Source organism: Terrapene carolina, unplaced genomic scaffold (assembly GCF_002925995.2).
Source record: "Terrapene carolina triunguis isolate 2854851 unplaced genomic scaffold, T_m_triunguis-2.0 Scaffold629, whole genome shotgun sequence".
Classification (NCBI taxonomy): domain Eukaryota; kingdom Metazoa; phylum Chordata; order Testudines; family Emydidae; genus Terrapene; species Terrapene triunguis.
The window spans coordinates 4742217-4755260 of record NW_020664980.1 but is presented as its reverse complement, the minus strand read 5'-3'; the positions used below and the strand labels follow the sequence as shown (position 1 = coordinate 4755260).

General features: G+C 47.1%; 1 protein-coding gene across 1 annotated transcript; it reads right to left on the bottom strand.

The window, feature by feature from the left end:
• Positions 1 to 1458: 1458 nt before the first annotated feature.
• Positions 1459 to 12523, bottom strand: GNPDA1 (glucosamine-6-phosphate deaminase 1). Its single transcript, XM_026659489.2, has 7 exons — positions 12452 to 12523; positions 8160 to 8289; positions 6755 to 6856; positions 5211 to 5393; positions 3906 to 4090; positions 2810 to 2984; positions 1459 to 1603 (listed from the first exon to the last, which is right to left on the bottom strand). Exons 2-7 carry the CDS (start codon positions 8281 to 8283, stop codon positions 1506 to 1508), a joined length of 867 nt encoding a protein of 288 aa, XP_026515274.1. The 5' UTR covers positions 8284 to 8289; positions 12452 to 12523; the 3' UTR covers positions 1459 to 1505.
• Between the last annotated feature and the right edge of the window lie 521 nt (positions 12524 to 13044).

Below are 13044 nucleotides of genomic sequence, written 5' to 3'. Positions count from 1 at the left end.
ACCAAGCATTTAGCATAACATTTTTCAAGAGCATTGAAGTCCTATGGACATGCAGTGAGTCCTAAGTAACTTCGCTACTCTTGAAATGTTTACCTCCAGTTCTACTTCCATCTCTTCCTCTTTCCACAGGAGCCCTTTTCAGTGGGCAGTGACAATCCTTACCATCAAGCTTTACCCGCCAACGATCTTTCTGATACACCAGCATCTCTTTCCCCTACAATTATTTTTGTCTGGCCTTGCAGGATGTTTTAATTCCTAATAAAACTTTGAGAGTTAATGGGTAAAGACAGTCAACATGACTCAGTTTATTTGGATTAAAAAATACTGCATTTAATGTAGAAAGTTATATTATGAATAGTTTGTAGGATTTCCATGTAAACAAATACATATTCCCCCACTTAAACAGCACCAGTGACTTACACTTCAGTAGTTTGATGTAAGCCCTTTTGGTAGTAGCATGGTCTATAGCAGTAGAGGATTTCATTAACCACCTAAATCCAATTTGTGATGAAATATATGGGCTAAGTTCATGGACAGCTGAATCATGACAGGTCTCCCTGCATGTACCACCATGATTTATGAGGAAAGGCAAGAGGGGAACGGGCTAGAAGATTTGGGGGAGGGCAGTCGGCCCTACAGTGCTACAACTAACAGAACACTTAACGGCATTGGGGGGGGAGGGGACTAAATCCACACAAATATTTAGACTTGATTGTAATGACAGTACCTTAGTCTTGACATACAGTGGCATTCACATAATGTTTGAATTTTTAGAATTCTGACCATGAAGTGAAATAGTAGCCAGAGTTACACAGATGGATAAGGAACAATTGCTGTTTAACCATTTGGTGGCAGCTATTTCATTAAGCTGAGAACACTGAAGAGCCAGGGTAGGTGCAGCGTTTGATTTTGCTGAAGTGGAGGGTGCATAGCATATATACATCAATGAACACTGAAGTTAGTAGCATCTCCTCAAGAAAGCCCCAAAACTAAAATAGTACAAATTAATGCAGGGGAGCTTTGAGGAAGTTTATTTAATGGCTAACTCGAGTTAGTGCTAGTACTTCAATTTCATGATGCTAGTGCAGTTGAGATTAATAAGTGAAGGGGGGCAGAAGAGAGAGAAACCTAAATATGTGTGGGTAATACATTCTACAATTACCCATTTGATTTTACTTTCTTTCATATTCCTCACCTTTGAGTTGAGGGATATCTATTTCCTGTTCTCATTTACTTGCTTTATACATTACACACCTCATTTCAATTGGCTTCACCACTAGCGAGTGAGTAGTTTCGAGGTTGCTAGAACATAGTACATAAGGTCTCATCCTCATCTAATTTATTAAACCCACTGTACTCAACATTCATCTCTTTTAAAAGATGGAGACAATAAATGAGCACATCTCTGCTGATTTATGAACAAGAAGAATTGGAGAGGAGGAATCCCTACACGTGCTGATTTCCAAGAGAAGAGCCTGCTTAGCATCCTACCAGCCCCCAAGAAACTAGTCACTGTACGGCTTCTTAGACTGTCTTCTTTCTGCTCCTGTTTCCTTCATACTGTATAAGGGTTCCACAAGCTTGTTATGAACAAGCATTAAACCTGGTGCAGGGGGGAAAAGGAAAGGTTAAGTATAGGGAGTAAGTGCAATAAATGGAGGACTTTTGCTTTTAGTTATGGCCACTAGTAATATCCTTACGTTTCCACCTTCCCACACAACCCTCTTAAAGTATTTTTCCACCCCATTGCTGTAAGCTTGATATTAGAGGGAGTGTCAGCATAATTAATTTTAAAAACTCCTTAGTCATTTACCACCACTACAGACTAACAATTTTTTAAATCTACTTTACATTCCATTATGTACAGAAAGAGGGACATACTTCACTCAGCTTGGAGAATTAAGCTAGCCTCACTCTTCATTTATGGCTTCTAAGCAATAGCCGTTTCTAGTTTTAAGTTACTAACTCAACATAGGGTTAGTAACACTATAGTGGAACATTTAAATGTTACCCTGAATAGATTTCTAGTCAGTGGAGATTTTGTATTCTTGTTTTTTTTTTTTAAAAAACCTTTAGGGTTGAGAGTTATTTGACAGCACTTCCTTCAAACACAATTTTTCTGACAGGAAAGATTTGCTAAATTAAATGGTAGCCCTTAAAGCAGAGGTGGGCAAACTACAGCCTGCGGGCCACATCTGGCCCGGCCCCTAAGCTCCCATCCAGGGAGGCTAGCCCCCTGCTGTCCCGTCGTAACGCCACCATGCGGGCAGCGCGGCTGGCTCCAGACGGGCGGCAGGGCTGCGAGCTTCTGCTGCTGAGCAGCATGGTAAGGGGGTGGGGAGGAGGGTGGGGGTGACAGGGGGGCTGTTGGATGGGGTGGAGGTTCTGGGGGGGGGCAGTCGGGACAGGGAGCAGGATGGGTCGGGAGTTCTGAGGTGGGTCGGGGCGAGAAGTGGGAGGGGGCCAGGCTGTTTGGGGAGGCACAGCCTTCCCCTACCCAGTCCTCCATACAGTTTTGCAACCCCAATGTGGCCCTCAGGCCAAAAAGTTTGCCCACCCCTGCCTTAGGTATATCTCCATTTTTTTTTCCTATACTTTATCTCATAAAACTGGAAGGGACCCTGAAAGGTCATCGAGTCCAGCCCCCTGCCTTCACTAGCAGGACCAAGTACTGATTTTGCCCCAGATCCTTAAGTGGCCCCCTCAAGGATTGAACTCGCAACCCTGGGTTTAGCAGGCCAATGCTCAAACCACTGAGCTATCCCCCCCAGCTAACTGGAAAAGTGGCCTGATCTGGCCAAATACTTACCTTTAAAGTATTTCACTGTTTTAACTTTGAGTTCTAGGGTGGCATCCTCATCACACACAAAGACAGTGCTGGGATGCTGCTGAAAGGCAGACACTGTCCACATGTGGTTCACCCCTTCCTCAATGGCTTTGTACAAAGCAAACGCTTTATGGGCTCCTGTGATTAGAATCATAACCTGAATTAAAAAACAAAACAAAAAACACAGGAATAACATTGTTAGGTTTTGTGATGTACGTTTAAAGGGAACACACCCAAGTGTGATTTGAAGCAGTAGATGAGTAAGTCATCCAAAGAAGAAAACTATTTTAGTCCTCCCCAGCAGTGTTTCACTTCATTGACTGGGTACTGTTCACTTTGGCTGTATTGTTTTAGGTAGTAAAATTATAGCTTGTCTGGCCATTTTAAAGTTTATCCACTTGTTACTGTGAGCTCTCCCTTTAGTGTTTATGCAAAAGTAGACTAGAGCACTTTAGACAGCTAGGAGGTGGTGATTAATGGTTATGAACTACAGGTGTAAAAATAAATTCAACCACATACCACCTTGTGACTCTCACAATTTGCTGGTATACCTCTGAGTAAGTCAGTGGTTCTCACATTTACCTTGTGAGATTGTCCCCTGGAAACCTCCCTTACCCAGCCCCCCAGGCTAAATACAACTGTATTGCATAGTTACATGAAAAATGTTAAAGTAGCATAATAGAAGCCACATGAATAAGCTCATTTTGATGTAATGCATATGACTGTTTGGTAAGCCAACCCTTCTTTTCTTCTCCCTGCAGATATGGCTTTACTTTTATTAGGACAAAATCTCAGCCATCATGCTGCATTTATAATATAAGCCCTTCAATTTGTGTCTAATTTGATCATGGCTAATTTGATCTTTGCAATCAAAGCCCCAGGGGAAAAAAGCTATGAAGTAGTTGTGCAGGGTTCAAGAAGGTAGCTGGGTTGTTTGTTTAGTTGAGCAAACTACGCTTCTGGAAGCCCAGTTATAATGCCTGGGGCTGGGCTGCAGAAAGTACCACTGCTTGAAGACTAGACAACTGTTTGATGCTCCATGAAGCACGATATTAAGTCACTGTATTTTAATTCTAACCTCTCTAGCATCCATGACTGTGCCTACTCCAACTGTGAGAGCCATTGTGGGGACTTTGGAGAGGTCGCCATCAAAGAATCTAGCATTAGCCAATATGGTGTCCATAGCCAATGTCTTCACTCTAGTTCTGGACACCAGACTTGAGCCGGGCTCGTTGAAGGCAATATGACCATCTGGGCCAATACCTGTGTTGGAGACAGTTTAAGAACTGTGTCACTACCTTAACACATCATAGGAAGCAAAGCCAACATCATTCTTACTGTAAGGATGCTATAGGCTCCTAAGAATAGCTACAGAACAGGTGAAGCACATTACTTTCATACAAGAACTTGCAGCTTTGCTCAAGCTCCAAGATCCTGCTTCCCTTGAAGTGAATGGCAAATTTCCCACTGAAGTCAGTAAGAGCAGAGACACTGTTCCTTTGCATTTTGGGACGCAATAACTAAAGTAACTTGGATGTTAGCACCCAAAAGCATCAGGTTAGACGATACCACTGTCTCAGAGGGGTTATAGCGGATTACAGCAGTTACCTGGTAGAACTTGCTATTGTAAAGGTTGCAACACAGTTTTGGTTAGCACACCTTCCCTTCCCCCCCCCCCCCCCAATTTTTACTACTTTTCTAAAGAATTCACCTATTGAAAATTTCAGTCCAAATCTAGATCTTAGATGAAATGGCAATTTAAAACAAATCAATAAATTTGAACATCTTTAGCTATTTGACTTCTGTGGAAAAAAGTTACACTCCTTCCCCCTTCTGGCCAAATATACCTCAAAAATGGCTGAACTTTAAAATTAAGCATGTAAAGAGCACTCACTAAGGATGTCATCCACTGCCAAGTGGATCAAAACCACTCTGCCATCATCCCCTACCCTTGCAGCCTGAGACTTTGGAGCCAGTCTATGCTTCACATTTTGAGACCTATCTACTTGAGCAGGAGGCACATTCCACTGACCTAGTATGGCCGTAAGGCTTGACCAGGGATGGAATAGCTACTAGGACAACCTGAACATCTCATTGAGACAGAAAAAAAACCCCAAACACACATACACCACAAATGAGTCACCTATGCATAGCATTTGACCCCATCAATGCCATAGAAGGGAATGGATAGAGGCGACACTTAACAGACAGATGCGCATACACTAATTGGAAATGGGATGCACATGTGGCTTTACTGACTGCAAATCTAATAAGTGGCTCAAAAACAAAACAAAACAAAAAAGGAATTCCCCAAAGTTAGCTAGAATTATGGCAAAAACAAGGCTGTGTTCTCTCCGAGTCTGTTATTCCTTCAGATTTTCACCTCCAACAAAGAGTTCGATTCCACCAGCTGCTTTGATTTTCCCCTCAAAAGCATCACACTCCGCCTGTAGGTCAGCTGCATTTCCATCCAGAATATGGGTGTTTTCTGGAGAGATGTCAATGTGCTTGAAAAAGTTATTCCACATGAAGGAGTGATAACTTTCCAGGTGATCCCTTGGGAGACCTGTTGACCAGGAATATTTATTATTTCATGTTTATATTACAGTCACACCTGCAGACCCCTTCAGGACACAGGACCCACTGTGCTGGACATTGTACAAACACAATCCCTGCTTCAAATGCTTACAATCCAAGGCCCCATTGACTTTCACACACTGATTGCTACAGCTTTCAGGACTGAGGCCTCAAATGACAAGTAGGGGCAAGAGAGAGGGATACAATACTCTATATAAAAACTTTTACATATATTTGCATAGACATCAGGGGTTTTGATTACAAATCAATGCCAGTATCCCCATCTGCCCTTCAAGCTGGGCTTCCTTAACTTCCATGAGTTTAAAAAATAGTCACAATAGCTCCAGTAAGATCACAGTGTTACGGAGAGGCAGATCATCCTAGTTATATGGATAAGGTGCATTAATATTATGGAGCAGGTTCTCCAAAAGAGCAGATACACAGCAGGTCTAATTTTTCTGGTCTTTACAACATTCTGCAGAATTATTGTTAGTCCAAGCTTGTTAACACTATGCCAAAACCAGAGAAGCCATTTTAGTCTGATTCAATCAGGGAATTCTTCCAAGAACTCCCTGATTGTTATAGAGTCATCCTTTATAGAACTGTCTAACCCTAACCCGAAGCTCTCAGACTATGATTATTCACAGAAAAAATCTGTCCACTCAAATCAGGAAGAGAATGCAATAGCATTAGGGCCAAAGAGCAAACTTACACACATATTAAGCATGTATGTTTGGTACCTTGATAACCAGAGGATTTGTTCACTTTTCTCTCTGAACCAGCTCTGAGAAGGGAATATTACATCACAACTTTACAAACAAGGCAGTCCTAATCTAACATAATAGGACCACATATCAGTAAGTCTAAAGTGCAGTCTTGCTGGAACACTGCCTGTCTCGGTTATTAATTACAGACAGGGCTGCAGCATTCCGTCCAAACCAGCCAAGTAGCAGTTTCCCTGATTAGAAGAAAGCTGGGCTAAAATGGGAACTTCAGAGATGTTACATACAATCTACTAACAGCATCTTCAGTGGGACTTCTTTAATTATATACTCAGGTAGTATATCACTCAGCTTTTAAGGGAGTTATAGCTAATGTGATTTCTCTAATTGGAGGGAAAAGTTGCAGCTTGTTAATTTGTATTACACAGCATTCCAAACTCCTCTCTTTCTCCTCTCCATCTGGTTTTGGGATCATTTTACCTTGGGTTCTATACAAAGTGATTTTGAATTAACAAATGTCTGATTTCATTTGATTTTACTCACCAGAATAAATAAAGTTTGGGGCCAAAAAAGAAAAAAAGCTTGATTGTGTCCTTACCACAACATTTCATGAAATAAGATGACTCACCTACATATTCATCCATATTAAAGGTTTTCACATATTTGAAGGACAAGTCTCCATTCTTGTAATACTCAATCAACTTTTTGTAACATCCTAAAGGAGTGCTTCCTAAGAGAGATACAGGGAAAAATTTAAAAATAGTTAGTGGAATTAGTGTATGCACAGCACTGTGAAACACTGAGCTGCGTAAGAGCTATACATCATTAATTCAATTATTCAAAGTGTTTTATGTTACTGAAAGACCTAACTATTTAATTACAAAATATTGGCTCACACATATAGAAAGCCATCTCAGCAAATTCAGTTCTGGTGCCAGCTCAAAATCCTACTCAGAGCAGAACCTCACTAATGACTGGGAGACATTGAAAATGACTAAGTATAGCAAATAACAACCACTATCACATTGTCTCTTTGGGCCTCAGCTTCCCTATGTGTAAAATAGAGACAGCATTCATCTACCTTACAAAGCAGGGAGTTGTGAGACAGGCAATGTCTGAACACAGCTGCTTTGAAGATGTTTAGCACTAAATATTATAAAACAAAAATAAAAGCAGCCATGTGTACCAAACAATGGTTTTACCAAAACATCACATAAGTAGCCTGGGTGAGACCAAACTAGCTCCTACATTGTGTGGTGGGAGGGGCAGCCCAGTGGGTTGCACTTCTGATTCTGCCTCCCCAAAAACAAGAATGTGGTTGGATCACAACCCTAATATTAAAAAAAAATAATATGGAAACAAATCTACATCAACTTTCAGCTTCAATAGTATAGAGTCCAGCTCCTGTTGCTCCAAGATTACAGACCCTTACTACTTGAACTAAAGGAGAATCTCCATGATTAGCCATAAAGGGGCTATGACACACAGTTGAGCAGTTCCAATTCTGCCCAGTTGTAATAATCCAGCTGAGTGTGTGCTACGCTACCCTCAACTGGACAGAATCAGAACTGCTCAACTGTGTGTCAGCCCTGTATAGCTAATATTGGAGATTCTCTTTTAATACAAGTAATAAGGGACTAATCTTGTAAGTAGAGGAATGCTTTCTCTATTTTACACATTGGGGAAGCGCACAGTTCTCCAAAGCATCACTGACTATTCCACTTATGTGAAGGGGTATTTCGTCATGCAATGCATCAGCTTCTATATTATTGTTATTTGGGAGGCATCACTCTATATAATTTATTTACTTTAAAAACAGAGAAAGGTTTCTTAAGCTAAGTAAATTATATAGACTGTTGCTCCCCAAATAACAGAACCGCCCATCTATATGTTGCGTAAGGAGACACTCCCTTCACATTAGGGGAATATTCTGCCACTTAAATGCTCCAACTGGTGAAATAGTCAGGATGCTTTACAGTTGCTTAAACAGAAGGTACCATCAGCATCTTCATGAATCCTCTTTCAAAACCTACCTGTGGGAAGTCCAAGAGTGAAGTATTTGTCTGGGCCAGGGTTAAACTGGATAATTCGATTCCTAATGTATTTTGCAGCCCACTCACTGGCTTGCGCATAGTTCTCAAGAATGATGAGTTTCATCGTCTCCTGCACATTTAAAATAAAGAAGCTTAAACAAAGGAGTTCACTTTCTACATTGAAATACATATTGGGAACTCATATCGCTACCAATTTTTCTGTACAGTTACATTCTCCCTCCACCTCTCACTGCAAGAGGTACATACAATATCTGAGTGCATTCATGAAGCAATAACCAAGTTACTTTGGCCCTGTGAAAGGAACACTGTTAGCCAAAGCAGATTTAAAAGTTTTCTTAAGATGATGTTAAAAAAAAAATAGTGAACAGAGTTTGAGCATAGAAGTTTCTGGTTATCAGGGAATAACATACAGATCATCGAGGGTGCAAAGTTTGGTTTAAGATAAGGTGGCATGAGGAATACATAATCTGCAATATCCCCAATTGGGGGTAAAAGGTTGATGGGTCAAAGTACAGACATCGAGATATGAGGGTATGAAGTTCATAAAGTGGCTATGTTCGGGTGTGGATAATAATGAGTGGATATGATGATGAGGATGGATTGACCCTCATTGGTGAGATTTAATGTTCAGGGAGTTTATGGTTCCAGTTCATATGATCCAACGGAGAAGGTCACTTAGGCTTGGTCTACACTTACCCCCCAAGTCGAAGTAAGGTACGCAAATTCAGCTACGTGAATAACGTAGCTGAATTCGACATACCTTACTTCGAACTTACCGCGGTTCAGACGTGGTCCACACGTGGCAGGCAGGCTCCCCGTCGACTCCGCGGTACTCCTCTCGTTGAGCTGGAGTACCGCAGTCGACGGCGAGCACTTCCTGGTTCGATTTATCGCGTCCAGACCAGACGCGATAAATCGAACCAGGAAGTTCGATTTCCAGCCGCCGAACTAGCGGCTAAGTATAGACCAGCCCTATGTCCCTTTCTCATAGTGGGAGAACGATGTCACTCTGGCTCACGCCTCCTGGTACTGTCGGTGGCCGGTGATGTGCTCGGTGTAGATGTCCCTGGACCATCGGATGGCATCTGAGACCATGAGGCGCTGCATGAGACGTGCGTAGCGTCGACCGATCCCGCAGGTCCGCAGCACACACTCGTTGCAGGGGTCCCAGGCGCCCATGGCTCCGACAATCAGGGCGTCCATCTGCACCTCATAGCCCTTCGCTCTCAGGGTGTCAGCCAGGGGGGCGTGCTTTTCCAGCTTACGAGCTCGGGCTTCGCGAAATGCCGGGGTCCTGTTCTCAAAGGAGACCGTGACGTCGACGAGAATGATCTTTTTCTGGGCCTCGTCGGTGACGATCACGTCAGGTTGTGGCTGGCTGTCGGTACCGGCGATGGTGCAGTTCACGGAGATCTCTCCCAGGCGTGGCGCGATGGCTTTCACCAGGCGGTTCTGGATGGCGTTGTGGCGCAGCTGCCAGGCTCTGGAGTGGGGTTTGCAGCTGCACAGGACGTGGGGCAGGGTCTCGTTGGGGTAGCCGCACTTCCTGCAATGCTTGTCTCGGTTCCCGTGGCAGACGGCTCCGTTGAGCGGGACGCAGTTGAGCCGGGCACGGTGGATGAACTGCCAGTCGGCGAAACGGGTGAAGCCGCCCCCGGCGAGGAAGTGGTTGCTGGCGTCCCACTTGCTGGTCAACTCAAAGGCTTTACCCTGGTCCGGTTTACGCTTCAGGGTTTCCACGTACAGCGAGCAGATGGCGGCCTTCAGAGTCCTCTCCAGCAAGCCCCTGGCCGTCGGGGTGACGATGGTGTTGTCGTCCGACCTGATCTGCGGCACCCGGACTCCCAGCTCCTGGCGCTCCTTGCACCACTGCCAGCGGCAGCCGATGCACTTCCCCAGGCGACGCGTGGCGTTGCGAGTGCGGGACCACAGTGAAGCGATGTCGTGCCCGTCCCGTCCGAATTCCCCATCCAGGGAGCCGCTCAGGAAGGTGGCGATGTCTTGGTTCGAGGGGGCTCTGCCGATCCGCTTCTCTGTCGCATCATGCAGGGCGTTCGCCGCCATGTTCCTCACCGTGGCGTCGGGACATGTCAGCAGGCGGAAGGCATGGGTGATCACCGCGACGTCGCACAGGTATCCCATGTGGGGGACATTGGCGCCGCCGTGCCTGTGGGCGATGTAGACCAGCTCGTTGCTGGCTCTCTGGGGAAGGAACAGCCACTTCTTCACCAGCTTCCGGATGATCTTGTCTGCCTTGTTGAGGGGCACCTTCATCATGGCGGATCCCCTTAGGGTGAACGAGATGCATGGGATCAGGAAGGTGTTCAGGGCATTTATCTTCTGCCACGGTGCCAGCAGGGAGGCATCAATCTTGGCGGCGTCCTGCAAGATCTCCTGGATGGTGTCCTCGAGTGTCTTCCGGACACGGAACCCTGTTGGCGTGCCCAGGTGCTGGTATGCCTGCCCCTCTGCCAGGGGGATGACGGGCTCACCCTGGATCTGGAACCCCGTTGTCTGCACCGAGTCCCTTTTGCTGCCGTCAATGTGCAGAGTTGTGCACTTCTTCGCATTGAAGCGGAGCCCCATCCGGACCAGATCGTCCGCGTAGGCCAGAATGCTGAGTTTCTTGCCGTGCAGGTCGAAGCCGGTCGGGCCGCTGGAGATGGCTCGGATGAGCAGTTCCATGGCCAGGTTGAAGATGATGGGGCTACGGGGGCATCCTTGTTCACGCCACGGCGGATGGGGATGGCGTCCGTCTCTCTGTCCGTGGCACGGATGGTGGCGGTGCAGTCCTTGTAGAGGTCCTGGAGGATCTGGATGAAGGTTTCTGGCATCCCAAACTCTCCCAGGGTGGCAAAGATGTGATGGTGGGGTATGGACCCAAAGGCGTTGGTCAGGTCAAGCCATGCTACTGCGCACTGCCTCTTGGACCTCCTGGCCTCCTGGATGGCCGTCTGAAGGAGGAAGTTGTGCTCGTAGCATCCCTCGCAGGACATGAAACCCTTATGCACTGAGCTGACGGCGCCCCCGCACACTGACCAGTCTGTGATCCTTGCCGCGAGGCAGCTGGCATACAGCTTGTAGATGGTGGAGCAGAGGGAGATGGGCCTCCAGTTGCCGGGGTCGTCTCGGTCGCCTTTTTTGTGGATGAGCACGATCATGGACTTTTTCCAGGAGCGGGGAACGCGATGGAACTGCTTGCATTTGTTGAAGATGGCAGCGAGCACCAAGCAGCCGGGGTCTCGCTTCTTCAGCAGGGGGCAGCGGATGCCATCTTTTCCAGGGGCAGTGTTTTTGGTCCTCGACAGCCTCGCCTGCACCTCCTGCGGGGAAAAATCTCGCTCCAAGTCCTCCGTGAGGTCGATCCGGGGTAGCGGGGAAAGGCACTCTGGGTGTCGCAAGTTGGTCTGGGCCTCGTGATCGAACACATCCTTGAAGTAGGAGTAGAGCCTCTCGGGCTGGATGGCACAGTAGGAGGAGGTCCCGTCGAGGATCTCCCTCATGGCTTTCGTCCGGTTCATCCTGTATAGTTTCTGAATACGGGATGCAGCTGCTGGATCGTAGCAGCGGCCGACATCCCCTTTCCTGCCTTCTCTGGCGGTGTTACGGCTCGGCGCAGGGAATCTGCGAGTGGCCCGTGCGGTTTCCTGGGGTTCCCTCCTTCTGGCCGTAATTTCCGCAGACAGTTCTTCAGTCAGTCTGTCCATCAGGGTGTCGAAGTTCTCAAAGTCCTCAGCCTTTGCCAGCTCCTCCATCCAGGCGGATTGCCACGGCGTGGCGACCTTCGCTCGTGGCCGTCGCTCCTCCTGCTGCGTTGTCTCTGCAGGTTCAGGTGCTGCGGGGACGGTTTGCGGCCTTGTTGTCCCTCGGACTGTGGAGCGGTGTTCAGGTGGGTCTTGAGGTGGGGGTCCTGGTGTGGCAGGGAGGGCAGCTCTCGGTGTCTCCGAGGCAGCACTGGATCTTCCGGGAGGGAGTGGGGTTCTGGAAGCACTGGTGCTGGGCTTTGTCGGGGCACGGTCGTGTTTGGAAGCGCTGGGGATGGTTCTGGTTCTTCTGCGGGCGGTATCCGGCTGGTGGGTCCTCGGTGGGGCATGGGGTTTTTGGCGGTCAGAGGCTCTTTGGGTAACCTTGGAGGAGGTGTTGGGTCTCCCGGGGGCGGGGTCTGGCTGTGGGATCTGGGGGCTACGGGAGGCTCCTCCGTTGGCTGGATCTCACCGTGCAGCCTGGGGGACGATGCTAGTTGCTCCTACGGCAGGGCGACATGAGGTTACCTGTGGGGGAGCGCTGCAGCGTCTCGCGTCCGTGTTGTGCCGGATAGTTTTTATGAGGTCGCTGGGTTTACTAAGCATCCAGTTTCTTGAAATGGTGTGGCATTTTGGATCTGGAAGAAACTGGATGTAGATTCCTAAGGATACCCCTCCTCAAATCAGAGGAGGCACAGGGTAATCTGACAGACCCCATGCCTTCACGCTGACTCTCCTTCCCAGCTGTCTCTGACTCTTGGCGGTATAGCTTGGCAGAAGCCATACTACAAGGGGTTCTCTGCAAGCCAGTGCCCCAGAACCTGCCCAAATAGGGTTACCACTTAGAAAGGGAAAGAAAGGGGCAAGTTAACATTGACCAGATCAGCATTAGCTTACCCTACCCTAATAGTTTGGGTTTTGAGGGGTATACAGCTTCCTCCACAGGACCCTGTCTCTTTCCCACCCCCTGCCCCAAATCCTATGAACATAGATCAGCCAATGGGGGTGGGAAGGAAGGCAAACAATGCCATGGAGGCAGCACTCCCTGCAGGGCCGGCTCTGGCTTTTTTGCAGCCCCAAGCAAAAAAGCCTCCCGCAGCCCTCCCCCCCCCGGGGGGGGG